This window comes from Cnephaeus nilssonii (genome assembly GCF_951640355.1).
Source record: "Cnephaeus nilssonii genome assembly, chromosome: 19".
NCBI classification, from domain to species: Eukaryota; Metazoa; Chordata; class Mammalia; order Chiroptera; family Vespertilionidae; genus Cnephaeus; species Cnephaeus nilssonii.
This window is the reverse complement of record NC_137090.1, coordinates 15,071,018-15,098,339: the sequence shown is the minus strand read 5'-3', so window position 1 is coordinate 15,098,339 and position 27,322 is coordinate 15,071,018. Positions and strand designations below refer to the sequence as shown.

The 27,322-nt window shown below is 42.8% G+C and overlaps 1 protein-coding gene across 1 annotated transcript; it reads left to right on the top strand.

The window, feature by feature from the left end:
- DHX8 (DEAH-box helicase 8) lies at positions 1-26,954 on the top strand. Its single transcript, XM_079796848.1, has 23 exons — positions 1-209; positions 2,051-2,136; positions 2,543-2,615; positions 3,824-3,909; positions 5,019-5,128; positions 5,519-5,890; positions 6,554-6,698; positions 6,792-6,995; positions 7,692-7,779; positions 9,448-9,545; positions 10,730-10,877; positions 12,062-12,243; positions 12,672-12,866; positions 13,173-13,358; positions 13,711-13,921; positions 14,268-14,449; positions 17,015-17,155; positions 20,170-20,325; positions 23,120-23,257; positions 23,926-24,054; positions 24,235-24,431; positions 25,109-25,288; positions 26,247-26,954. The coding sequence occupies exons 1-23, from the start codon at positions 62-64 to the stop codon at positions 26,464-26,466; spliced, it is 3,675 nt and encodes a 1,224-aa protein (XP_079652974.1). The 5' UTR covers positions 1-61; the 3' UTR covers positions 26,467-26,954.
- The last annotated feature ends 368 nt before the right edge of the window (positions 26,955-27,322 follow it).

Below are 27,322 nucleotides of genomic sequence, written 5' to 3'. Positions count from 1 at the left end.
TGGAACCGGGCCGGTGTAGCTCCGAGGGCCAGCCGTGAGGAGGCGGGGGGAAGCCGTAGCCATGGCGGTGGCTGTGGCCATGGTGGGAGCCGTCAACGGGACGGAGCTAGGCCCCGCGGAAGAACTCGCCAAACTCGAGTATCTGTCTTTAGTGTCGAAGGTGTGCACCGAGTTGGACAATCACTTGGGGATCAACGACAAGGATCTGGGTGAGCTCGGGGACGTTTCTGCGGCCTCCGGGTTTGGGGTCCAGGGAAGCGGAAGGAGAAATGGGGTTGAGGGGGCTGAGTGTGTGTCCGTAGGAATCTCTCTCTGTGTGTCAGAGACTTGGGCACAGAAACCTGCGGCCGTGGCCTCCGCTTAAGAGCTCTCCCGGCGGAGTTAGAAACCATTTTCTAGGCTGTCAGTGAAACCCAGAGCGGCCATCGCTGCTTGCTCTTTTTATTTATTTATTTTTTCAGTCCCAAATAAATTAAGCAGCGTTAACAACAGCAGCTGCGCTGTTGTTTTGTTGATGATGATGATGATGATGATGATGATAACGATAGACATTACTCTTCCTGCACCAGCTGCTTGTTGAGTAACTTTAATATGCCGTTGTGGGATATCTTGGGGCGGCCTGACCTGGCCTGAGATATCCCACAATAACTACCCGTGAGGGCTGTTGTGAGGATCATGGGAAACACTTAGCATAGTGATTGGCATGTAGTAGATGGTCAAAAAGTCTTAACCATTGGCACTGTTGCTATTGAGTCCATTGCAGCCTGGTGGCATTTGGTTTTCACTTATTGTCATCAAACAGGTAAAGGCAAATTCCAGCGTGGAAATGGTATGTTAGGACTGATTTATGTTCGTTATTCAGATCTTCCATGTTATTATTATTTGTTAGGATTAGAATCCGAATGAAATCATTCAAATTTTCTTGTAGGACTCACAGTTTGAGGCATATTAGCTTAGCTTATCATAAAATGCACTTCTTTCCTGAAAGTCTTTTAATTATTAAGTAGCTCTAACATTAGAAGTTTCAAAAACTAGGCAGGTGTTCGGAGAAAAATGTGGGGTGGAGGTGAGTGAGTCTTTCATTAACTTGGAGATTGTGCCATCCAGCCAGTTGCCCGACCCTCATATGTAGAGTCTGCCTTTCCAAAAACTGTAGAAAGCATCCTGTGCGTGCATCCGTTGTGAGTGTGTGTATGTGTGGGTGTATGTATGGGCTCATGCTTTCAGACATTGTAACCTCTAGCTCAGTGATGGGCAACCTTTTGAGCTTGGTGTGTCAAACTTCGCCAAAAAACTGAGCATAACTCGGGTAGTGTGTCACTTTGAGGAAAAAACATTATTTCGCAAATGTTTCATCCTCAGGAGCAGCAAATGTTTCATCCTCGGCATGCGGCCGCGTGTCATCAGAAATGGCTACGCGTGTCAGTGCTGACACGCGTGTCATAGGTTCGCCATCACTACTCTAGCTAGTAGTTTCATGGAAGAGATTATGATGATATGGGACAAGGAGGTTTTCCTCCCTTAAATTCACTCAGAGGCCTGATGAGCCATTTTGTAGTTACAGCTTTTCATTTGTGAAAATTAACTGGAGCCCTGGCTGGGTGGTTCAGTTGGTTGGAGTATCATCTGCACACCAAAAAGGTTTGGGGCACATACCTAGGTTTCAGGTTTGATCCCCAGTTGGGGTGCATATGGGAGGCAACCAGTCGATGTTTCTCACTCTCCCTTCTCTCTCTAAAATTAATAAACATATTCTGGGGTGAGGATTTTAAAAAATAAACTAGAATAAGAATACCTTTCTGTTTACTAGATGGGATGCTGCCTGATTCATGAATCGTTCAATAAAGCCAATGAGATCTTTAAAAAAATTTAACTGGAACCTACATGGATAATCTCGGTAGTCTTAAGTTCTCTTTCTTCACCCTTACTGGATGGTGGTCTTTGGTTTTTATGACTTTGGATACCTAATTAGTTTTGTTTATAACATTTTTAAAACTGATTTTTTTGCTCAAGTCTCCATTCTTGTTTTAATTCCTTTTCTCATTTGCAGCTGAATTTGTGATCAGTCTTGCTGAGAAAAATACCACCTTTGATACTTTTAAGACTTCTCTGGTCAAAAATGGTGCAGAATTCACGGTATGTGTGTCTGGAGACCCCTGCTTTATTTTACTGTCACTATTGAATTTTAATTTTGATAGGATTTAATTAGGGTTTTGATAGAGAAAGGTGATACTTTGTACATACCAATCTAATACAACATTAAGTGTAATTTTTTTATTTTCTTATTTTTCAATTACAGTTTATATTCAATATTATTCTGTATCAGTTTCAGATGTACAGCACAGTGGTTAGACAATCAAGTGTAATGTTTTCATGCCACTAAGCAGTGGTGATGTAACTGGATTTCTTGTGACACTTTTCTAGAAAAATGGGGCAGGCAGGGATAACCACTCTTCTCTAAACTTTAGAGGACATCCCTTTTCTTAGTGTTTTTAAGCACCGATCCAGGAGCTGACAATTTTTGTTCTGTTTGTTTTCAAAGGATTCTCTTATTAGTAACTTGCTGCGTCTCATACAAACCATGCGGCCTCCAGCAAAGCCTTCTACTAGTAAAGGTGAGCAGAGCTCCTAGCTGAGCTTAGCCTCCAGAATGGTTTAGATTGTCAAGCATTCTGTTTTTAGTTTGATGCAAATCTAGTGTGGAAGTTCATTTGTTAACCATTAAGAATATTGTATTTGTTTCGCTTGTTGCAGCTGCTGAACAAGTAAATGTTGTAGTAAAATTTTTCAAATGACTTAAAACAAAATTAAAATTGTGAGAATTATAAGACATAACCAACCAAATGAATACTGATGCACTTCCCGATGCCCACATAGTTTGTTGAGGCTTTATAATCAACTAGACGCCCAGTGCATGAATTCGTGCACCTTGAAAGGAACTGTGGGCCGTGAGGCTGTGGTGAGCACAGGGACGGGTCTTGACCAATCCTCCACGCCCCCGCCTGGCCCCTCCCGCTGCAGCCCCTGGTCCCCTGTCTGTTGGCAGCCCCGCTCTCTTCGCTGCTGCTCCCACGTGCTGACTGCGCTGGCCCCGCTTGCCCTGCTGACGGTGGGGAGTGATTGGGGTCAGCATCAGCAGCAGGTGCGAGCAGGGCTGATGCCGTCAGCAGGTGCAAGCAGCTACTGCTGCCCTGATTGCCCCTCAGGAGCAGGGGAAGATGGAGAAGCCCTCAGGGGTAATTGGGGCTGGTAGCTGCTGCTTGCACCTGCTGAAGGTGCTGAGTGATTGGGACCGGCACCGGGCACCAGCAGCAGGTCCGAGCGGTGGCTCAGGTGCCGGCAGCAAGTGCGAGCAGGGCCGGCGCCGGCAGCAGGTGCGAGCGCCCAGCGGGACTGTGGCGTGCAGCAGCAAAGAATTTTCAGTAACTACCAGAGGCTTGCCCCAATGACAGTGACCAGTGCCCTCCCTTGGTCTGGCGCCCCCGCTCACCTGCTCCACCATTCCGCCACCGCTGATGCTCGCCATGTTCCACATGCACCTTCTGGTGGTCAGCGCACTTCATAGCGACCTATTGTTCGGTTGTTCTACCATTCGGTCTATTTGCATATTAGGGTTTTATATATATGTATATATATATATATATATAGATGTTTTTTTAGAAAAGTAAATTATGTTTCTAGTGATTTGTAAGAGTAATATGTAGAAAAGTTCCATGTTCTGCTGTTAGTTTGATGCAAATCTAATGAAGTTATTTTGTTAACAATTAAGAATATTAAATATGTCTTTTCTTTTAAATTCTTTCATGTTCTTTAATGAAACAAGATCCAGTTGTTAAACCCAAAACTGAGAAAGAAAAGCTGAAAGAACTCTTTCCAGTCCTTTGCCAACCAGACAACCCTTCTGTTCGGGTACTGATACCATTTTGAGAATGTCTACTATAACTGCATGTTACCCCCACCCAGTCTCTTTTCTTTGTCTCATTAGTTGTTAATTTCTTTATTTCTCTCTTTTTCCATTACTTATTATTTTAAGTTTTCCTTTATTGTAATATATTTTTCAAAGTGAAAATATTTGATCACTCCCTGAGCACATACTATGTATAGAATAGTGTTAAAGGGTTCAAGAATGATATTTGAAAGAAATGAGATTAGGAATTGTGGAAAGCTGTGATTAGGGATATGAAATAGATATAAATTAACTTAAGGTTCTGGAACAGATGCCTAATGTGTAAAATTAGATTTTTTTTTGCTCCATTACTTGTTAGAATGTCTAATTTTTGAACTGTTTGGGTTTTGAAATTTTATTTTAGCAAGTATTTATTGAGTATTTACTATGTGCCAAGCACTGTTCTAAGTGCCAGGGATACAGCAGTGAACAAAATAGATTAGAGTTTCTGCCCTCTTGGAGATGGTTTCATTCTAGTATTGGGGTGGGGCAGGAAATAAATATGTAAACTCCTCTAGCAGAGAGGCTATAGGCAATAAACAAATAAGTACGTATGTATATGTAGCTGACAGGGATAAGAACTATAGAAAAAATCAAGCAGTTGAAAGGGGAGAAGAAAATGCAGAGGGACAGTTGCTTTTTGAAAATTTTAGCATTTATTTTCTATTTATAATCATCATTTGCATTGCTTTCACAGAAGGGGTGATATCTAATTTCCTTCCATAGCCTTGCATTAAGGACAAAGGGGATTTGCCAAATGTAGAAATGACTTCCAAGAGCCTTTGCTCAATCCTCTGCCTCTATCTCAAATTGTGTTGGAAATCTCCATCCTCCCCCTGTCTCTCCCCCCCCCCCCCACCCGCCCCCGTTTCCTTCACATAAGTGGTCAGCAATGTAGAGACTGTCAGATTTGTAGTACCTGAAGTACAGATTTTTTTTATAAGTGTTTATTTGAGCCAAACTGAGGACATTGTCAGAAAACAAGATCTCAAATGCTCCGGAAGTACAGATTTTTGAGTGATTTTTCTTCCCCCACCTCTTCTCCTAACTTTGCTGCTGCTGCCTCTTGTAGACCATGCTGGATGAGGATGATGTGAAAGTCGCTGTGGATGTCCTGAAAGAACTGGAGGCTTTAATGCCCAGCGCAGCGGGCCAGCAGAAGCAAAGAGATGCTGAGCACCGGTTTGTCCTTGATGTCCTATCTTTTGGAAGTTTAGTGTACTGTGGTAGTTGAATTTTGCGGACCAGCCAAGTAAAATTTTGGGCTAGTTTACAGAATCTAGACTGGCCATTACCGTATTATTAGATCTGTTTGTATTGTTCCCTGTCAAGAGTATGTATGCAGCAAATGCTAAGATGTTCAGAAGATAGAAGTATGGGCTCAGAGGCTGAATATGTTTATGGCCTCATTCTTTATTGATCTGCAGGGATGTCATAGTTATTGAAACTGTAATTCAGTTTAACTCTTAGAAGGCACTTAACCAGGTGCATGGCACTGTGCTGGGCTCTTGGGGATATGAAGATGGAATTGGGCTGGTTTCTTTTTTACACAGGTGTTTGTTGATTTGTTAGGGACAAGACAAAGAAGAAGAAGCGGAGCCGGAGCCGAGACCGAGAGCGAGACCGAGAGCGTGACCGTGATCGTGATAGAGAACGAGACCGTGATAGAGACCACAAGCGGAGACACCGGTCCCGCTCTCGATCACGTTCCAGGACCCGGGAGAGGAATAAAGGGAAGTCTAGATATCGGTCTAGGAGCAGAAGTCAGAGTCCCCCCAAAGACCGGAAGGACCGAGACAAGTATGGGGAGAGGAATCTGGATAGATGGCGGGATAAGCACGTGGACCGCCCTCCCCCGGAAGAGCCTGCTATCGGGGACATTTACAATGGCAAAGTTACCAGCATCATGCAGTTTGGATGCTTTGTGCAGCTAGAGGGACTAAGGTAATGCCTAGTGCCCTTCCTTCACACCAGTAATGGGCAGAATTTCTTTTATCACGGGATTTTCACATTATAAAAAGTTATTTTTATTTATTTATTATTTTTTTTAAATATATTTTATTGATTTTTTACAGAGAGGAAGAGAGAGAGATAGAGAGTTAGAAACATCGATGAGAGAGAAACATCAATCAGCTGCCTCTTGCACACTCCCTACTGGGGATGTGCCCGCAACCAAGGTACATGCCCTTGACCGGAATCGAACCTGGGACCCTTGAGTCTGCAGGCCGACGCTCTATCCACTGAGCCAAACCGGTCTCGGCATAAGTTATTATGATTAATGACACTTAAATCAAATTAGCCATATCAGTTGATTAGAAATTGACTTCATATTGCAGAGCCATTTCTTCTTTCCTCTGTCTTCAGGAGATCTGCCCTTTGGCTGATTGAGACAGATAAGAATTTGCTCAATTTTTATCCCCGCCACCTCCTCATGTTTTTGGGAGGGAGGGTAGTAATACTCTAATGCTATTCTATTGTTTGACCACCTTCTTGTTACTTTCCTCTTGCATTTAAGACCATTTCCATTTGTTCAGTTCCAACAAGGGTAGAAGTCTGTTGGGAAAAGATATTTTAGACATGCTTTAGATGTGTCTGACTCTCCCTCAGGAAGCGGTGGGAAGGCCTGGTGCATATCTCTGAGCTCCGGCGGGAAGGCCGTGTCGCTAATGTGGCTGATGTGGTGAGCAAAGGCCAGAGAGTCAAGGTCAAAGTGTTGTCCTTCACTGGGACCAAGACCAGTTTGAGCATGAAGGTAGGTGAGATATCCAGCCTGTTATCACATCTGATGGCCCAGGACACATAAGAGGACAGCAAGTGAGCTGGTTTCGTTTTTTGTGTGCCTTAGGATGTGGATCAAGAGACTGGGGAAGATCTAAACCCAAATCGACGACGAAATCTTGTAGGGGAGACCAATGAGGAGACTTCTATGAGGAATCCGGACAGACCCACTCACCTCTCCCTCGTCAGTGCCCCTGAAGTAGAGGATGACTCGCTGGAGCGCAAGCGCCTTACCCGCATCTCTGACCCAGAGAAGTGGGAGATCAAACAGGTTGGGGCCATTTGCTTGTATAGCCACATAGCCATTCAGTATGTAGCATGGTGGTTAAGAGAGTGGGCCCTGGAGCTTGATGGCCTGGGTGACTTCTGGCCACTTACTAGCTGTGTGATTCTAAGCCAAGTTATTCTCCCTCCTTGTGCCTCAGTATGCTTTTCTGTAAAAACAGCCGGTGGTGGACTTGTGGGGACTAAGTGAGTTAATAGAAGTAAAACTCTTAGGTTAGTGCCTGCATATATGGTAATGCTATGTAAATTTTTGTTCTTGTTTTTAGCATTCATCAGTAAATATCAGAACCTCGGGTGTCCTAGGTACTATGTAGATGCTAGGGCTACAAAGACATGGTTCCTGCATTTGAGGAACTCCCAAGTCCAGTGGAGGAGACAAATTGAAACAAAAAATTGTGAAGGTTTACATATTACATAAGGAATGTGTAGAATGCTATGGAACCAAGGAAAAGAGCAGAATTAGCAATAACTTCTGGGGAAGAGACACTTGAGCCAGGCTTTTGGGCACCATGTTGTCTTGTCCCCCAGGAATGGGATTTATGATGTTTGAGGCTCTGCAATCCTGGGTTAGAAGAGAAGAAAAACCTTAGTTTTCTACATGAAACCTCTGTATGAATTCTCCTACAAAAGAAGAGTTTTGATCTTAGCAAGTTACAAATGCTGCTTTCTGTCCTTTGGCTAGATGATTGCTGCTAATGTTCTTTCCAAAGAAGAGTTTCCAGACTTTGATGAAGAGACTGGCATTCTTCCTAAAGTGGATGATGAAGAAGGTAACTAGCCACTGGGATTGAGCAGGACAATGGTTCGGAGGAAAGTTGGAAGGTTGAGCTGTTGGACAAGGTGGTTTATTTGTAGTTTAATCCAGTGGTTCTGAATCATTTGTTCCTTGGGTCTCACCACTCATCTAAGAACAAGGGTCTCTCCCTGATGGAAGCAAAAATATTCATGTTTCTGGCAAACATTTGTATATTATTATGCTTGGTGCTTATAATAAGTTTTTAAGATAGAAAATGTTAAATTATATTTTGAGGATTAAATTTGATCTCATATTCTTAGTAATTGTTCTGAAAACCCTGGGTCCACTTACATGAACTCTGAGTTGCCCTAGAAACAATTTTTAACTCAGTCCATTAACAATTTTTAAAAAATTGTGACATAAATCCTGTAACGGAACATACATAATTTATATAACAATAGTAAATGAGCACCTACTAAATGAACATCTACACACCTACCTACCAGTAAAGTAGAGCTTTACCAGCACCTTTGACCACCTACATGCCCCTCTGATTAGATCTTTTTCTCCTTCCTCTGTGCATCCACCCTCTTAAATTTTGTGTTACTCATTTCCTCACTCTTACTAACATTTTACTATCTACTGTATATATTTGTCCCTAAACATTAGTTTGTTTTTGAACTTAATTTTTTTGATTCATTATCATTCTTTTGGTACTTATCTATGTTGATTTTTGTAGTTATATTTCATTCATTTTCATTGCTATAGAGTGTTGCTCTATCTAAATTTACCATAATTTATCTATTTTACTTTTGATGAGCATATGGGCTGTTTCTGGTCTTTATTTACCTTTATGAATAATACTATTATAAAATTCCTATACTTGTCTCTTGGTGCACATATGCAAGACCTTCTCTTTTTTTCTAAATATTGAGAAGAATTACTGGGTGGTAGGGAATGTGCATGTTCAACTTTACCAGCAGTCCAAATTGTTTTCTAAAGTTTTTGTATCAATTTACATTTCTAACGTAAGTGTGACTGAGTTCCTCTTGCTCCACATTTTTAAAAAAAAAACATTTTTTTTTTTATGGATTTCAGAAAGGAAGGGAGAGGGGGAGAGAGAGATGGAAATATCAATGATGAGAGAGAATCACTGATCAGCTGCCTTCTGCCTGCCCCCCACTGGGGATCGAGCCCACAACTGGGCATGTGCCCTTGACTGGAATCAAACCTGGGACCCTTCAGTTCATAGGCTGATGCTCTATCCACTGAGCCAAACCAACAGGGTCCTATGGCTCCACATTCTTGCCAACATTTGGTATTCTCCCTTTGTCCAACTTAATTCTTTTTGTGTGTGTGCAACTCTATTGTGGGTTAAGAGTAAATTCCATAATTAAGTTGGATGGCAAGTACCTTAGTACCATCTAAGAATATCAGAGCAGCATTTTCCACAGGCTTAATGTCTTTGGAAAGTAGCTCTGGTTAGTTCTTGGGTGGGAGCACAAATGCCCTAGAAATGGCTGGAGACCTAGGGTAACAAGACACCTGGGTATGGTTTTACTTGCATTTCTGTCCTTTTGACCTTGGGAGCCAAATTTGGTAATGATTGCTGGTGCCTATGGAAATTAATTCTTTTGATGAAAATGGTTGGTCACGTCTCTCTTTTGTTTTTGACTAATTCTTCTTTTTGGGGGACTTTTAGATGAGGACCTGGAGATCGAACTGGTTGAGGAAGAGCCTCCCTTCCTGAGAGGGCACACCAAGCAAAGCATGGACATGAGCCCCATTAAAATTGTTAAGGTGAGGAATGCCGGGACTCTAATCGGGACTTGCCAAGTGAACTTCTTTCTTAATGTAACAATTCAGTTTTTCACAGCAGTGTATTAATCTGTGTAAGCAGAACTCAGGCCACAGGAGGTAGTATTGACTGTTGATTAGGGTCTAGAATATTTTTGGTTTTAAAAGGATATTGACCCTGCTTTTGCCTTTGTAATTCTTTTACTTTCTTTCTTTCTTCTTCTTTTTTTTTTGAGGAAGCAGAGATAAATATGTGTGCTTGATCTACCATCTCAATTATGCCCCGGCCCCAGGGCTTGAATCATAACCTTGCATAGACAAAGGCAATTTGGAAGGGTTCCCTTGCTGTTGGCCCCCAACATAAAGCTATTAGCACTGGGTGTTGTGGCCTATCTGTCAGGAGAAGAATTCATGGAACAGTTAAGATAAAATTTTAGATTTGGAAATGGGTTTTCTTAAAGGTCTCTCAGCCCAGCCACCCATTCAGTGCTTGTATTCACCCATGTATCCTTCTGCTGTGTTCCTCCATATGGTCGTCTCATATCTGCTTGACATTGTTGGTGATAGGGAATTCACAGCCCTAAGGAGGCTCATTCTACCTGCAGGTGGATCTGATCATTAGTACTTTAGGTGGAACTGAAATCTGTCTTCCAGAAGTATCCACATTGGTCTTCATTTTATTTTATTATTTTATTTAAATATATTTCTTTATTGATTTCAGAGAGGAAGGGAGAAGGAGAGAGAGATAAAAACATCAATGATGAGAGAGAATCATTGATCAGCTGCCTCCTGCACACCCCCCACTGGGGATCAAGCCTGCAACCCGGGCACGTGCCCTTGGCCGGAATCAAACCTGGGACCCTTCAGTCCGCAGGCCAATGCTCTAGCCACTGAGCCAAGCCAACTAGGGCTTTATTCCTTTCTTATATGTTCTGTCTCTCTTGGGGTTCTCAATTTTAAGTCAACATCCGCAATTCCTTCAGTGATTTATTATTGTCCTTGTTCATTTTCTCTGAATTAGCTACACTTTCTTTCTTTCATGTAGTCTGGTATGTTGATAAGAACTTTTTTTCTAGGTGGGTCTTATTCTTTAGATTCAAGTGGTTTAACATCTACATTTTATTTCCTGGACATTTAATGCATGCTGAGATCCCACTCTAATGTTGCTTTGTCGTCTGTTGCATTAGAACCCAGATGGCTCGCTCTCTCAAGCAGCTATGATGCAAAGTGCCTTGGCCAAAGAAAGACGGGAACTCAAGCAAGCCCAACGGGAAGCCGAGATGGATTCTATTCCCATGGGACTCAACAAACATTGGGTTGATCCTTTGCCTGATGGTAGGACCCTAGAAAGGGGGGTGTGAACTTAAAAAATCTGACCCTTTAAAGTATGCTGGGAGGGGCACTGCCAGCACGTACCAAAGAGTTAGCCTTGGGTTTGGTGATTTGCTTTTTCCTTTAGTTAAAGCTTGTTTTTTCAAACAAATGTTTAAAATACAAAATGTTTTAGTAACCCTGATAAAATTATTAAACTGGCTGAGTTTTTCTACTGAATAACTTAAAAATAATACAGCTTTGAAACTTCTCTTTTCATATAATTTTTTGTACAATAAATATTAACTGCTGGATATAGTCATGATAAGTAGTTTGTTAATTTGTGTTAGGCAACGGGGGATACAGCTGCTTTGATGAGACTTACAATTTAGTGGGGAAGATTATGTTTATCAAATAATTACCAAATAACTAACGAAGTCATGACCAGTGCTATATGAAGAAGTACAGATAGTGTAGTTGGCTGCAGTGGGTCACTTCCCTGGGAAAGTCTGTTAAAGGGGGCTAGGGAGTGTGTTCTAGGTTGAGGACTAGCCTGTGCTGAGGCTGTGAGGTGGGAAAGAAGGCCTGTGTGGCTGGAATACAGAGAGTAATGGGTGAGTGATGGGGGGTGAGGGGGAAGGCCAGGACTCGGTAGATGGTATTAGGAATTAGGGCTCAATTCTGAAGTTCACTGGGAAATACTGCATCGTTCTTTTTTTTTAATAGTATATTTTTAAAATTGATTTCAGAAAGTAAGGAAGGGAGGGGGGGAAGAGAGATAGAAACATCAATGATGAGAGAGAATCATTGATCAGCTGCCTCCTGCATGTACCCTACTGGGGATCGAGCCTACAACCCGGGCATGTGCCCTTGACTGGAATTGAACCCGGGACCCTTCAGTCCATAGGCTGACGCTCTATCCACTGAGCCAAAGAAGCTAGGTCTGTGCATAGTTCTAAGCAGGAGTGTGGCATGATCAGAGTTGCATTTCTAAAGGATTTTGAGGGTGCCCTGAAGAATAGCAGGAATAGACACTGCGATAAATTAGGAGGCTTTTATAATACTAGTTCAGAGGGGAGAGGATGGTGGCTTGAACACAGAGCTAACAGAGAGGAGGGATGTACTGGAGAAATCTGATTTGTTGAATGTGGAGGAGGGGGTAGTGGGGTAGCTTGAAGACAATATTAAGTTACTTGTTTCCTTTATAGCGGAAGGCAGGCAGATTGCTGCCAACATGAGGGGTATTGGGATGATGCCCAATGACATCCCTGAGTGGAAGAAGCATGCCTTTGGGGGCAACAAAGCTTCTTATGGAAAAAAGACCCAGATGTCAATCCTTGAGCAGAGAGAGAGCCTGCCCATCTACAAACTGAAGGAGCAGCTGGTCCAGGTGAGAAGCCCCTTTATGATATACTGGTCTGGGAATAAGATGACATGTTTTAATTGAAATTAGCTGGACAGGTATGTGAAATGACTTTTCCAAAGGGGATAGGAAAAAATCCAGAACATTTCCAAGTGGGTTTTTAAAATATATATATTTTTATTGATTTTAGAGAGGAAGGGAGAGGGAGAGACAGAAACATCAATGATGAGAGAGAATCTCATTGATTGGTTGCCTCTTGCATGCCCCCTACTGGGGATTGAGCCCGCAACCCAGGCATGTAATCTTACATCCTGGTTGTAATCTTACCATATGTATACTAACTATTGTGTATGCTTTTTTCTCCTTTAGTGTTAGGACATATGCATTCATTATTTCACTCCAGAGTAATGTGTGGCAAATTTTAATGACTGTATTTGTATTCTGTTGGCTTTCAGGCTGTCCATGACAATCAGATCCTGATTGTTATCGGAGAGACGGGATCTGGGAAGACAACGCAGATCACCCAGTATCTGGCGGAGGCGGGCTACACTTCCAGGGGCAAGATTGGATGTACCCAGCCCAGAAGAGTGGCAGCCATGTCAGTGGCCAAAAGAGTGTCAGAGGAGTTTGGTTGTTGCTTAGGCCAAGAGGTAAGTGGGTAGTGAAGCTGTTCTGTAAAATCCCTGAAGAAAGGGTAAGGCCAGGTCTCAGATCTCTCTATAAAGTGGGAATAAATACAGCCTTTTTTCAGGTTTCTCCTGAGGGAGAGCGGTTCTCATTGTCATCATTGATATGTTCAGGATCAAGTCCAAGGTTGATTTTACTATGAGGAAATCACCGTACATCTTGGTTAAATTCTAGTCTATCAAGATTACGGTAAAGGTTTGGGCTGAAATCTTGCCTGGTGATTACATGAAGGAGAGATTTGTGTCTGAAATTTTGAACTTCTGCTTTAGGTGGGCTATACCATTCGATTTGAGGACTGTACCAGCCCTGAAACAGTCATCAAGTACATGACAGACGGGATGTTGCTCCGAGAGTGCCTGATTGACCCTGACCTCACGCAGTATGCGATCATCATGTTGGATGAGGCTCATGAGAGAACAATTCACACTGATGTGCTCTTTGGATTGTTGAAGAAGGTAACTGGGTACACTTTGGTGACCCTCCTAGCTGTTGAGACCTGAATTCTGGGGATTTGAGTACCTGTGCCTTTTTGGGTAGTCCTTTTTTAAATTTTTTTTAAACTTAAAAAAAAATTTAAATTGATTTTAGAGAGAGTAAGGGAGAAGGGGAGAGAGAGATACAAACTTAAATGATGAAAGAATCATTGATCAGCTGCCTCCTCCTGGGGATTGAGCTCATAACCCGGGCATGTGCCCTGACTGGGAATTGAACCATGACCTCCTGGTTCATAGGTTGATACTCAACCACTGATCACACCGGCCGGGCAGGGTAGTCCTTTTTAGTAAGCCATATCACATTTCCCTTTAGACAGTTCAGAAACGGCAGGACATGAAGCTGATTGTCACCTCAGCTACCTTGGATGCAGTGAAGTTTTCTCAGTACTTCTATGAAGCTCCCATCTTCACCATCCCTGGCCGAACGTATCCAGTGGAAATATTGTACACAAAGGAACCTGAGACAGATTATCTGGATGCCAGCTTGATCACCGTCATGCAGATCCATTTAACAGAACCACCAGGTAGGGGGAAAGAGGATTTTTTCCTCTTAGGCCAAAAGTCAATGTAGTTATCTTTTTCATTGAGCTTTCTAAAAATGCCTTTTAAATATTGTGTCAGGCTTACATGTTTGAAATGGTGGTGGTAAAAATAGAAACAAGATCGATGTGCAGGGTTTAATGCACCTATTTAAACGTAGACACGAATTACAAATAAGTAAACAGAATAAACAGAGACGGATAAAAACCTCTTTATTAGAAGTTGGAATTTGAGTGTGTTTTCTGTCATTTGGAGCTCTGTTAATATCATTATGGGCTTTGGATAGAAGACACACACAAAAAATAAATTAATGCCCTGTTCTCTTCTTAGGTGACATCCTAGTCTTTCTGACGGGTCAGGAGGAGATCGACACTGCCTGTGAGATCCTGTATGAAAGAATGAAATCCCTGGGACCTGATGTTCCAGAGTTGATTATCCTCCCAGTGTACTCTGCTCTTCCCAGTGAGATGCAGACCCGAATCTTTGACCCAGCTCCACCTGGCAGCAGAAAGGTAACCCTGGGCAGAAATGAAGCTCCCTTGTGCTGGCCCTAATGGGGATTGCTTAGATATATGTAAGTCGTGTTTATTATGTTTTAGAGACTGCTCCAGTCAGTTTGTTAAGGAATGTGGGTTTTGTAGTGATCCCTGCTTATCTTCTTCTCTTTTTCATTGGACACATATTTTTTGAGCATCTTTCAGGCTTTGGGGTAGAACCAGGGTGGCAGTTTGAAGACAGGCCTCTCTCTACTGTGAGGCATCCACCAGCAGACATGCCTTTAACATATAGTGTAAAAGTGCTACTGGTGCTCTGGATACCCAGAGGGGGAGCATCCAACCCTGTATTCTTATAGGAAGTAAGGATCCAAGCCAGTCTTGAAGAACACGTGGTGGTTCATCAAAGCAAGAAGAGCAGGCGGACAGGTGTTCTGAGTAGACAGCATAGCCTGTGACAGCCTAGAGGTGAGAGAGTGTGGCCATTTCAGGGATCTGTGTAGTTCCAGTAGTTGGAACTGACGGTGCATGTGCACGTGTGCATGAGGTGATAGGAAAGGAGAGAGATGGATTTTTTAAAATAACAGCTTTATTGTGATATAATTTTCATACCATACAAGTTACTTCTTTAAAGTATACAATTCAGTGACTTTTAGTATATTCACAGAATTGTGCAATCATTAATTACCATTATTAATGGCAATTAGTCATTAATCACTACAATTTTAGAACAATTTTATCACCTCCCACCTCCTCCCCCCAAAAAACACACTTGTATCATTTAGCAATCACCCTCTATTCACCTCTCTGCTCAGCCTCTGGAAACCACTAATCAGTTTTTTATCTCTATGAATTTACCTCATCTGAGTGTTTCATATAAGTGGGATCATATAATATGTGGTCTTTGGTAACTAGCTTCTTTGATGTAGCATGTTTTCAAAGTTCATCCATGTTCTAGTATGTATAAGTACTTCATTTCTTTTTATTGCCAAATATCCTATATAATAAAAGTCTAATATGCTAAGTGTCCGGTCACCTGGTCGTCCGCTCAAACAATCAAAGCGTAATATGTTAATGATATGCTAAGGCTGTTCAACCGCTCGCTATGACATGCACTGACCACCAGGGGGCAGGCAGTTGACCAGTTGACCAGTCGCTATGATGTGCACTGACCACCAGGGGGAAGATGCTCCGACTGGTAGGTTAGCTTGCTGCTAGGGTCTGGCCGATTGGGACTGAGCGCTGAGCTAGACAAGCCGGACACCCTGGAGCCCTCCCGCGGTCCCTCCCCGGCTGGCCAGCCTCCCGTGTCCCTCCCTGGCCTGCGCCCTCTCGCAATCTGGGACCCCTCGGGGGATGTTGGAGAGATTGTTTCAGCCCTATCCCGCAGGCCAGGCCAAGGGACCCCACTGGTGCACTAATTTGTGCACTGGGCCTCTAGTTGTAGAATATTATTCTATATCCAAAATATGGATGTGCCACATATTGTTTATCCATTTATCAGTTGATGGATTTGGGTTGTTGCCACATTTTAGCTATTATGAATAATGCTGCTATGAATATTTGTTTACAAGTTTTTGTATGGACAGATGTTTTCATTTCCTTAGGAATGGAAAACAGATGGATTTGAAAAACATTAAAGAGTTAGACTGGACAAGACATAGTGGGTGCCTAAAGTGTAGGGGAGAAGGGCAGGGGAGAAGTCAGGAATGACTCCCAGGTTTCTGGCTTGGGCAGCTGGATGGAAGATGGTGCTGAGGAGAGAAACATGGAAGAGGAGCAGGTTTTGGGGGAAAGATTGTGATTTTTTCTCTGTTCTGCTCTGTTCCTGATGATTAGACTTTTTTTTTGAGAGGGCTTCTGTAGCTCTGTGGCAGGTAGAAGCCTCTCAGGGCCGGTAAGGTGCTGGCATGATTTGAGATGTTCTGGTGCCTCCTAGCAATGATTTTTCCAAGCAATTGTGTTTTATTAGCTGAACCTCTGGGTGGAAGAGCAGTGGCAGTGCCAAGCTGAGACCAATAATTTTCTAGATCACGTATACTGCTGCATGCACGCAAACTGTGAAATTCCTCTGCTGCCTCATGGTTCATTTTATGATTAGGAAGAAGAAAAAACTCCCTCTTGTTCCACATACACAAACAGCCCATTTTGTAGTCCAGATGTCCCCGTGGGGGAAGAAAAATCTCATTTTGCCCTGGCACATGTGATGCCAGGAAGTCTGTGCTTTCCCAGGGTGCTAGAAAATTAAAATTGTAGTAATCAACATTGGATCTAGAAAATGAGATATGTAGCCATTTGTATCAAATGAAATTGGCTTTGAGTGGCCTTTGCTTTTTCCTATTCCACTTTTCCTCTCAGGTACGCACCCCCTTCCAATCCCAAGCTAACCCTTAAAAGGAAGGCACCTCCCCTTTTGAAGCCAAACTGAGATTAAGTGCTCTCTAATCCTATAGAGAGGGATATTACCGCACACTCCTTTGGGAAGATGTTTGAGTTCAGAAGTCCTACTTCCTACCTCTTTAAAGTGTACAGCTCAGCGTGAACCTGGTTAGCTCAGTCCAGCTGTGTCCCCTTCATCTGCAGGTCGTGATTGCCACCAACATTGCAGAGACGTCGCTGACTATTGACGGCATCTACTATGTGGTGGACCCTGGATTTGTGAAGCAGAAAGTTTACAATTCCAAGACAGGGATCGACCAGCTTGTGGTGACTCCTATTTCTCAGGTATGGCAGCTTCTACCAACAACTTTCCTGAAAATCCTGGTCAATCCATTTCTGACATTTTTTTATGGTTTTGTATTTTGAACTTTATTGTTTTCAAAGATGAACTTTGAAGGTCCTGGGTGCTTTCATGAGATAAGAAAGATTTTGTGTTGTTTGTTTTTAATCTTTAGAATAGTGTTTGAACATTAAAAAGCCCCATAAATTTGAACTTAAAATAAGTTTGAATCCTGGCATTATAGATTATCTAATATGGGTAGTAAGAACCTATTTTTAAAGTACAGTACTTAGCCAGAGATATCTGAGATAGTAACAATTCATGAGATGGTAATGTGTTTTTTGGTAATTATGGAATAATTTCCTGCCTAAATTATATTTTGAAATGAATAATCTGATTATCCTTTTTGAGGGCAGTTTGGCCACAATGTAGCCAACATTTTAAAAAATCATCTCTTTAACCTGACAGTTCCAATATATCTGAAAGTTAAAAATGGTTGAATACATACTTAAAGGTAATGCAAAAGGATGTTCACTGAATGACTGTTTATATTAAAAGAAACTGGAAAAATTCCCTTCAAAGGGAAGTAGTTTAATAAAATATGGCATATCCATGCCATAGAATGTGATATGGCATTAACATGGTGGTGTGTATCTATATTTAATGACAGAAACATAGAACTGTGATATATTATTTGAAAGAAGTGAGCTACAAAAAGCAGGAGTAGTATAATCCAATTTTTGTTTAAAAATAGATGTTGTGCACTTGTGCACAGTGTATGTGAACCTGCCTGAGACTTGAAAGCATGTAGTTGAAATGTTAGTTGAGGTTATTTTTCAGTGGTGCTGCTGGTTACTGTGCTAATGGGTGAAGTACTTTTTTTTCTTTACACTTTTTTTTAAAAAAAAAGTGTTTTTATTGATTTCAGACAGGAAGGGAGAGGTAGAGAGAGAGAGAAAAACATCAATGATGAGAATCATTGATTGGCTGCCTCTTGCACACCCTCTACTGGGGATCGAGCCCGAAACCCTTCGGTCCACAGGCCGACGCTCTATCAAGCTAGGGTGATCAGGCTATTTTCATTTTGCAACTCAAGTAATAGTAGCTAACACTTGCAGGGTACTTACTAAGTGCCTTACCAGGCACTGTCCTAGGTGCTTTCACTTGAACGGGTTACATTCTGTGTCAATACTTTGAGGTAGATATTATTATTATCCTCATTTCTCAGATGAGACTGAGACACAGAGGGGTTAAGGTCACACAGCTGGTGGAGCCAGGATTTGAGCCTGGGCAGTCTGTGCGTGTGCTCTGTACCACTTCTCGGGGTGGTGCAGGCAAAGCACAGAGATCGAGAAATTAGTTACACTTGCCCTCTCATTTGGAGAGACATCTTAGAATGCTGTGGAGTCTGCCACCTTGTGTGGTTGCTGACTGCCTTTGTGTGGTTAGTGACCTTTCATACTACATCCTTTGTTTGGAGCTGACATAGGAATTTGTAAATCCTGTTACTATTTGTAAGACAGGTGGTTTTGTCAAAAAATGGGCCCCTTCAGTTTGCTATTCAATGTTTCCTAGCAAGCTGTGGCTAACTACATATATATATATATATATATATATATATATATATATATATATATATATACACACACACACACACACACACACACACACACACACAAACACACATATTTTTAAATATGTTTTTATTGACTTTAGAGAGCAAGGAAGGGAGATGGATAGAGAGATAGAAACATTGATGAGAGAGAAAAATCAATCATCTACCTTCTGCATGCCCCCCACCGGGGATCAAGCCCACAACCTGGGCATGTGCCCTGACTGGTTCTAGCAAGACAGTGATTTCTACCTTGAGTGAGAAATTAATTAAACCAGAGACCTCTTGGTTCATGGGTCGATGCTCAATCAATTGAGCCACAGCAGCCAGGCCATATCTGTATCTTTTAAATTAAAAAATTAGCACTCCTCTCCCCTAAGTACAGAAGTAATACATTTTTTCTGAGAAATATAAAAAATTTAAATTACCCATAATCCTACCACTACTGTCATAATTTTGATGTTTTACTTGTACACAGCTTTTTTCATGTTTGTTTATTTCATGATTATAATTCCAATAGTCTAATAAGTATGTTTTGTATATTTTTGTTTAAGTATTTAATTTTCCTGGTTATTAAGGTAATACGTGTTCAATATTGGATATTGATAAAGTAAAGAAAATAGGACCCATCTGCAAGCCTGCTGTCAGTTAGCCACAGTTAACACTTCAGGGTATTTTTTCCTAGTTTTTTCCTTCTGGTACTTTATACTAGATCAGGGGTCCTCAAACTTTTTAAACAGGGGGCCAGTTCACTGTCCCTCAGACCATTGGAGGGCCGGACTATAGTTTAAAAAAAAACTATGAACAAATTCCTATGCACACTGCACATACCTTATTTTGAAGTAAAAAAACAAAACGGCAAAAACACCCGCATGTGGCCCGTGGGCCGTAGTTTGAGGACGCCTGTACTAGATCATAAAGATTTTTTTTTTTACAAAATCAGTATTACATTGTTTTGTAATTTGCTTTTTCACCTATGTGAGTGAACATTTACTTCTGGCATTGAGGATATTAAACCTGATTTTTAAAATGGCCATAGTCATCGTTGGTATATTAACTATTTTAGTTCACTTACATTTTTGGCATTAACTGTCATCTTGTTTTATGCTTTGTCTTTTATGTTGTGCCACACTATTTTGAAGGTATATTTCTGTGATCTTTATAATATTTCTTCCATTCTCCTTGTCTATATTTGCCTCACTTGAACAAACTTTCCTGAAATGTTGAGTGTTGGAGAGGGGATGATAATAACATTGGTAGTCTTGGAAATGGTCCTAAAGGAAGTGAAATAAACCCCATTTTGGATTTTTGCCAGTAGTTAAGTACCCCTCTTTTAACAGATTTCCTGGGTAAGGCTGTTAGATGATGTTTAACAGATATGTTACTTTTATATCCTCACTTCTCTAGGCTCAGGCAAAGCAACGAGCTGGCAGAGCTGGAAGAACAGGCCCAGGGAAGTGTTACAGGCTGTACACAGAACGAGCCTACCGAGATGAAATGCTGACCACCAATGTGCCAGAAATCCAGAGAACCAACTTAGCAAGCACAGTGCTCTCACTCAAGGTAGAAATCACTGTCTTGCTAGAATGGGTTGGTGGAACAGTCCAATGCTGTGGCCTTGGTAAATTAATCTCAGTCTTATGAACCTTGCTAAATACTTTAGTACCCTCATAGAACCTTTCCCTTCGAGTGAAATGCAAATGGCTGTCATCACAGTCTTTGCACTGTGGGTCTAGGGCTAAGTTGGCATGTTTGCTGTGAACACACTTTTTTTTTTTTCCTTACCATACTAACCAGCAGAATGTGCTTGTAAAAGATTTTAGTTAGGAGCATTTTCTAAAAGGATATTAGAAAAATCTAATCAGTGCCAAACTATGGACAAACATACTTCCTTCATCCCTTTAGCTTCCAGATTCAATTCTGTTCTTTTAGAACGGAAGCAGAACTCTCAGTCCAAAAACTTTGCAGAGGGAGCTCTCAGTGGAGGTTTCAGACTGGCTCTCTGGGGGCTTGGTTTTCATTCTGAATCATTGCTCTTCCTCCCTCAGGCCCCAGTGAGGACCTTCATTCTCCTTTGGCAGGGGGAGCCACAGGAGTAATTTTCCAGATGATGGCACACCCCCAACCCCCAACACAGATGCTACCCTGGAGGCCTGGCACTTTGCTGGTGCAGACGGCTCTGTTGTAATTTATTATTCATTCCCTGTGAGAGAGGCTAAAACAGCTTCAGAGAAAAACTTGCTCCAGTCTCTGGAGTGAGAACAGAGAGGCATGTGAGGCACATTCTGCTCCAGGCTGTGTGCTCTTAACAAATTTACCTGCGAGGCCCCCTATTCTGTATTCTCCTCTCGAAAGGGAGTGCTATTAATAGTATCTGTTGTGGAGATAAATGAGATAATGCCAGGTAAAGGCAGTTGGCACATTGCTTACTGATTGCTAACATAATTTCTTACAGTCATTGTTCATACAATAAACATTTATTGAACACCTGCTGTGTTTATGGTCACGATCCGTTTATAGGAAAGACACAGAAAGCTTAGGTCTTACCACATCACCCTATGTACACACTTGGTGAATACATCATTCATTTGTTTCTTTCATTCATCAAGTTAGGGTAACAAATGCATTGATGGCCTGCTCTGTGCCAGGCATGGAGCCTTGTGTCAGTGTATCTCACCATTATGAACTCTTTGAGAGTAGGGGTAGTATCTTAGTCATCTTCATATCTCTGCCACTGAATATGATACATGGCACTTCCTAGATGCACAGTGGAAATTATGTATGCAAGAGACAGGACAGTCTGGCATACTGTCTTATTTTTTTTTAATTATGGTGAAATACATAACACATTACCATTGTTACCTTTTAAAAATGTACAGTTCAGTGGCATTAATTACATGCACAGTGTTGTGCAGCCATCACCACTATCCATTTCCAGAACTTTTCTATCATCCCAAACAGAAACTCTGTACCTATTAAACAACTATCCCTTTTCCCCTCCCTCCAGCCCCTGTAATCATTATTCTACTTTCTATTCTTTTTTTTTTAAAATATATTTTATTGATTTTTTACAGAGAGGAAGAGAGAGGGATAGAGAGTTAGAAACATCGATGAGAGAGAAACATCGATCAGCTGCCTCCTGCACACCCCGTACTGGGGATGTGCCTGCAACCAAGGTACATGCCCTTGACCGGAATCGAACCTGGGACCCTTGAGTCCGCAGGCTGACGCTCTATCCACTGAGCCAAACCGGTTTCGGCATACTTTCTATTCTTTATGAATTTATCCCATGTAAGTGGAATCAAACAATATTTGTCCTTTTGTATTTGACTTATTTTACTTAGCATAATGTTTTCAGAATTCATCATGTTGTAGCACGTTTTAAAATTTCATCCCTTTTTAAGGGTGAATAATATTCCATTGTATGTGTATATCATGTGTTGTTGATCCATTCATCTATTGATGGATATTTTGGGGGTTTTACCTTTTGGCTATTGTGAATGATGCCACTGAACATTAGTGTACAAGTATCTGTTTGAGGCCCTGATTGCAATTCTTTTGGGTATATATCTGGAAGTGGAAGTGCTGGATGATATGGAGATTCTGTTTATGGAGGAATCACCAAATTGTTTTCCATTCCTACCAGCAATGTATGGGGATTCCTATTTCTCCATATCCTTGCCAATACTTATTTTCTGTTTTTTTTTGTGTGTGTGTTTTTTAATAGCCATCCTCCTAGTGGTATAAAGTGGTATTTCATTGTGGTTTTCATTTGCATTTCCCTAATCACTAGTTATGTTGAATATCTTTTCTTTTTTTAAACGTATTTTTATTGATTTCAGAGAGGAAGGGAGAGGGAGAGAGAGATAAAAACATCAATGATGAGAGAGAATCATTGATCGGCTGCCTCCTGCATGCCCCATACTGGGGATTCAGTCCACAACCTGGGCATGTGCCCCAACTGGGAATCAAACCGTGACCTCCTGGTTCATAGGTCGATGCTCAACCACTGAGCCATGCTGGCCGGGTGGTTGAATATGTTTTCATGTGCTTCTTGGCCATTTTTATATCTTCTTTGGAGAAATGTCTATTCAGGTCCTTTGCCCATTTTTTAATTGTCTTTTTGTTGTTGAGTTGTAGGTACTGTCATTTTGAGAAGTGTTTTTAAAGTTTCTGAGAAAGTATATGCTTTCTACTAGTCTTGAGTTTTGTGTGGCCCAGCCCTGGAGGTTGCTGCTAATCTTGCTGATGGCTTCCTAATTGCAGTTGAAGAAACAGGAAAGAAAGCCAATAAGTAGTCTTTTTTCACTGGTGAGGCTGACCCTCCCATCACATACCTTCTTCCCTTCTCTTCTAGGCCATGGGCATCAATGACCTTCTGTCCTTTGACTTCATGGATGCCCCACCAATGGAAACCTTGATCACAGCCATGGAGCAACTGTACACACTGGGGGCCCTGGATGATGAGGGCCTGCTTACTCGCCTGGGCCGCAGGGTAGGGGACACACTTAATTTCTGGTGCTTTTGGAAAGATCCCCTGGCCAGTCTTCTTTACTCTTTGTTTTGTGCAAAATCAAGCTCTGAGGCTCTGGATAAGTTTGGGCACAATTCTAGATGCCTGTTTTTTAACTGCATTTCCCACTGTTTTATTTTTTTATTGATTTTTAGAGGGAGGAAGGGGGCGAAAGAGGGAGTCATCGATGAGAGAGAGAAATATTGATCAGCTGCCTCCTGCACATGCCCCGACCGGGATTGAAACCGCAACCTGGTTATGTGCCCTAACTGGGAATCGAGCCCGCAACCCTTTGGTGTATGGGACAATGCTCCAGCTAACTGAGCCACACTAGCCAGGGCTTAAGACTGTTTCTTTATAGAAAAATAAATTTTATCCACAGTCAATTTTACCTTGGGATATATTATTGAGTCTAGCCTTAATTTTAAAAGATGTCTGCAAAATTTCCACCTACTGTAACAGTAGTTATGTTCTTGATCACGTGTATTTCATTGGGAAATAAAAACAGCAATGTCTTCTGATAGAGACAGGCATCCTGCATCATCATGCTTGGGTAAACCTCCTATGGTCTGTTCACCAGTGTCTCACGTTGGCAAGTCCAGATGGAGCTTCCACAGGGAAGCAATTGTAGTTTCTTCTTCTCCCTCTAGATGGCAGAATTCCCTCTGGAACCAATGCTGTGCAAAATGCTGATCATGTCTGTGCATCTGGGCTGCAGTGAGGAAATGCTGACCATTGTGTCCATGCTGTCTGTGCAGAATGTTTTTTACAGGCCCAAGGTAGGGAGTTCGGACCCACGTTCATATGGAGATGGTGGCGAAGCTGAGTGAAATCAGCCATTGCCACTCCAGTGCTTAATGTGGACGCTTAACAGGGCCATATAGGGCTTCCTGGAGCTGCTGGGTGTTCATTTAGTAGCTGCTGGGCGAAAAATAATCTTCTTTCCCTCTGTTTGGCAGGATAAACAAGCCCTCGCCGATCAGAAAAAGGCCAAATTCCACCAAACCGAAGGAGACCACCTCACCCTGTTGGCCGTGTACAATTCTTGGAAGAACAACAAGTTTTCCAACCCTTGGTGCTATGAGAACTTTATCCAAGCTCGTTCTCTGCGCCGGGCCCAGGACATTCGCAAGCAGATGTTAGGCATAATGGACAGGTAACATCTGGTGTCTTTTCCCCATGTTTGAGTTGAACTTCCTCGAATGTCATGTCTGTTCATCTCTAGATGTACTGTGGAGCTACAGATTCCTTGCATAACTCTTTTCCTTTAGCTTTTCCATTTTTGTTATACTCCTCTCCACGAAAGGGTGCAGCTGAGAATCACTTCAGAATGTTCCTGAGAGCCCTGGCCAGTGTGGCTCAGTTGGTTGGAGCGTCAAACTGTGCACCGAAGGGTTGCGGGTTTGATTTTCAATAAGGGCACATACCCAGGTTGTGGGCTCGATCTCCAGTTGGGGTATGTGTAGGAGGCAGCCGATCCATGTTTCTTTCTCACATTGATGTTTCTCCTCTCGCTCGCTCGCTCGCTCTCTCATATCAATAAAAAGTTTCTGAGAGGAAGATGATTTTTTGTTGAAAAAAAATCTCTTTATTTACAAGCATCTGAAACATTACTAGTCAAGTTTAATTAAGTCCCTGGCTCTTATTGTGTCCATCTTGCCCACCTGGCAGAGCTGCCCCTTTAATAATACTCTTAGGGCTAGAAGCAGGGTCCTGGTGCCTACTCTGGGGACCCGAGATGGGGCTGTTGAACACCGTCATCTTGGAAGATAGAATCTCTGAAAACAGAGTTGTCTCACATCTTTGTCCTCTCTCGATTTATTTTCCTGATAGACACAAGCTGGATGTGGTTTCCTGCGGTAAGTCCACAGTCCGAGTGCAAAAGGCCATCTGCAGTGGATTCTTCCGAAATGCTGCCAAGAAAGACCCACAGGAGGGTTACCGGACACTGATCGACCAGCAAGTGGTCTACATCCATCCTTCCAGTGCTCTCTTCAACAGACAGCCGGAATGGTAGGTGGGCAGGCCCCAGGTCTGGGAGCCGTTCTGGGCAGAGAGATCCTGTAAATCTGTTGGCACTTTGTGTTTGTGCCTTTGGCCCTTCCCCCCCCAACCCCAGCACTTCCTATTCTAACACTGCTTACATTTCTAGGGCAGCAGAAGTGTGAATTAGGCACAGTCAGACTCTTTTGAGAGAAATAAAATCATGGGAATGAGAGGTAGGAAGGATCTTTGAGATCATTTAGTGAGGTGGTTTAAAAATTTTTTTAAAATATATATTTTATTGATTTTTTACAGAGAGGAAGGGAGAGGGATAGAGAGTTAGTAACATCAACGAGAAAGAAACATCGATCAGCTGCCTCCTGCACACCTCCTACTGGGGATGTGCCCGCAATCGAGGTACATGCCCTTGACCAGAATCGAACCTGGGACCTTTCAGTCCGCAGGCTGACGCTCTATCCACTGAGCCAAACTGGTTAGGGCTAAAATTTTTTTTTCAAGGAGCATTTTAAAAAAATGGTAATCTTACCTATCCTAATATAAAGCGGATTTAAAACCATCGTGCCGCCATGGTAGAAGGGTTGCAGATATGGAGCCTTGCCTGCTTGGCTTTCCCCCATCTCCTTGTGGCAGCTCCTGAGGCTCCTCTTCAGGACCCTGGAGTTCTGTGGAGACAGCCTGAAAAACCACCGTCCCATTTCAGAGCAGGAAACGGGTCCAGAGAAGTGGTGTGATCCATTCTGTCAATGACTAGTTGGAGCCAGAGCCAGGTCTAGAACACATGATTCTGACAGCTTTCTTGTGGTTAAGGTGTGCAGCCTCCTCAGTATTGGAGTGTGGTTGTAATAGAGAGACTGCAGCCTCCCGAGGGGTCAGGCAGGAGAGGTGAGAGGGTAAAATGCAAGCTCAGCTGCGGCCCATCAGGGACTAGGGTGACTGAAGACTTGATCCTGTCTTTATCCCCTCTCAGGGTGGTGTACCACGAGCTGGTGCTGACCACAAAGGAGTACATGCGTGAGGTCACCACCATCGACCCCCGGTGGCTTGTGGAGTTCGCTCCTGCCTTCTTCAAGGTCTCCGACCCAACGAAGTTAAGCAAGCAGAAGAAGCAGCAGCGCCTGGAACCCTTGTACAACCGCTACGAGGAGCCTAACGCCTGGAGAATATCCCGGGCTTTCCGGCGGCGCTGACAGGCAAAACTCGTTTGCCTCTCTTGCGGCAGTGGCCCAGGGCTTGGACTCGCTCTTATTGGTGAAAAGCTGACCATGAGGATACGATCTTAACTGGACATTTTCCAAACTTGATTTGCATTTCTTCCCTTGTGGTAAAATAGAACCAGGGATTTACGCCTGGTTTGACCAGAATGTCCAGCCCATATTACCCCAACTCACTGGGGCCACCTGGGGCTCACAGCCAACACAGGGGTACACTGTACCATCCCCAAGAAAGGGGTAACTCGTGCAGCCCTGGGATGGGAAATGGGTTGTGAGCATCGGACACCTGGACATGCAGACAGATGGACACGATGGGGACCCTGATGCCCTAGCGGGTACTGTGTGGAGGAGGGAGCCGTGAAGCTCATTGAAAGTGTTGGCCCCACTTCCTGCTCCTGTCCAGCCCCTGTGCTTTCCCTTGACCTGATAATATTTATTTTCTTAAGGAAACAAAAATGGTTTCTGTGAAGATTTCTTTGAGCTGAAAGGTTAGGATATTGGCCTGGACTCAGGGTGGGGCGGGGGGGGGGTTAGTATCTGGGGCTTTGGTGTACATAGTGGAGAGTCCCCTGAAACCAGAGCCCAGGGTCTCTTTAGGCTGAGAGGTGATGCACAGCCCAGATCTCCTGTCTTGGCACCTACGCTGTCCCAGCCCTGCCGCGGATCGCGCCACGATTAACCTCTTCCACTGCATAGGCTCTCGGGTCTGGCGCCTGAGTGGTTACAGATGCCACACATTGAATACAGAGGCTGTCGCTGGCTCTGCCGCCTACCACACTCACCATGTGCAGTGTATCCTATTTCCTTTTGAAACGTGCGGGTAATCACAAAG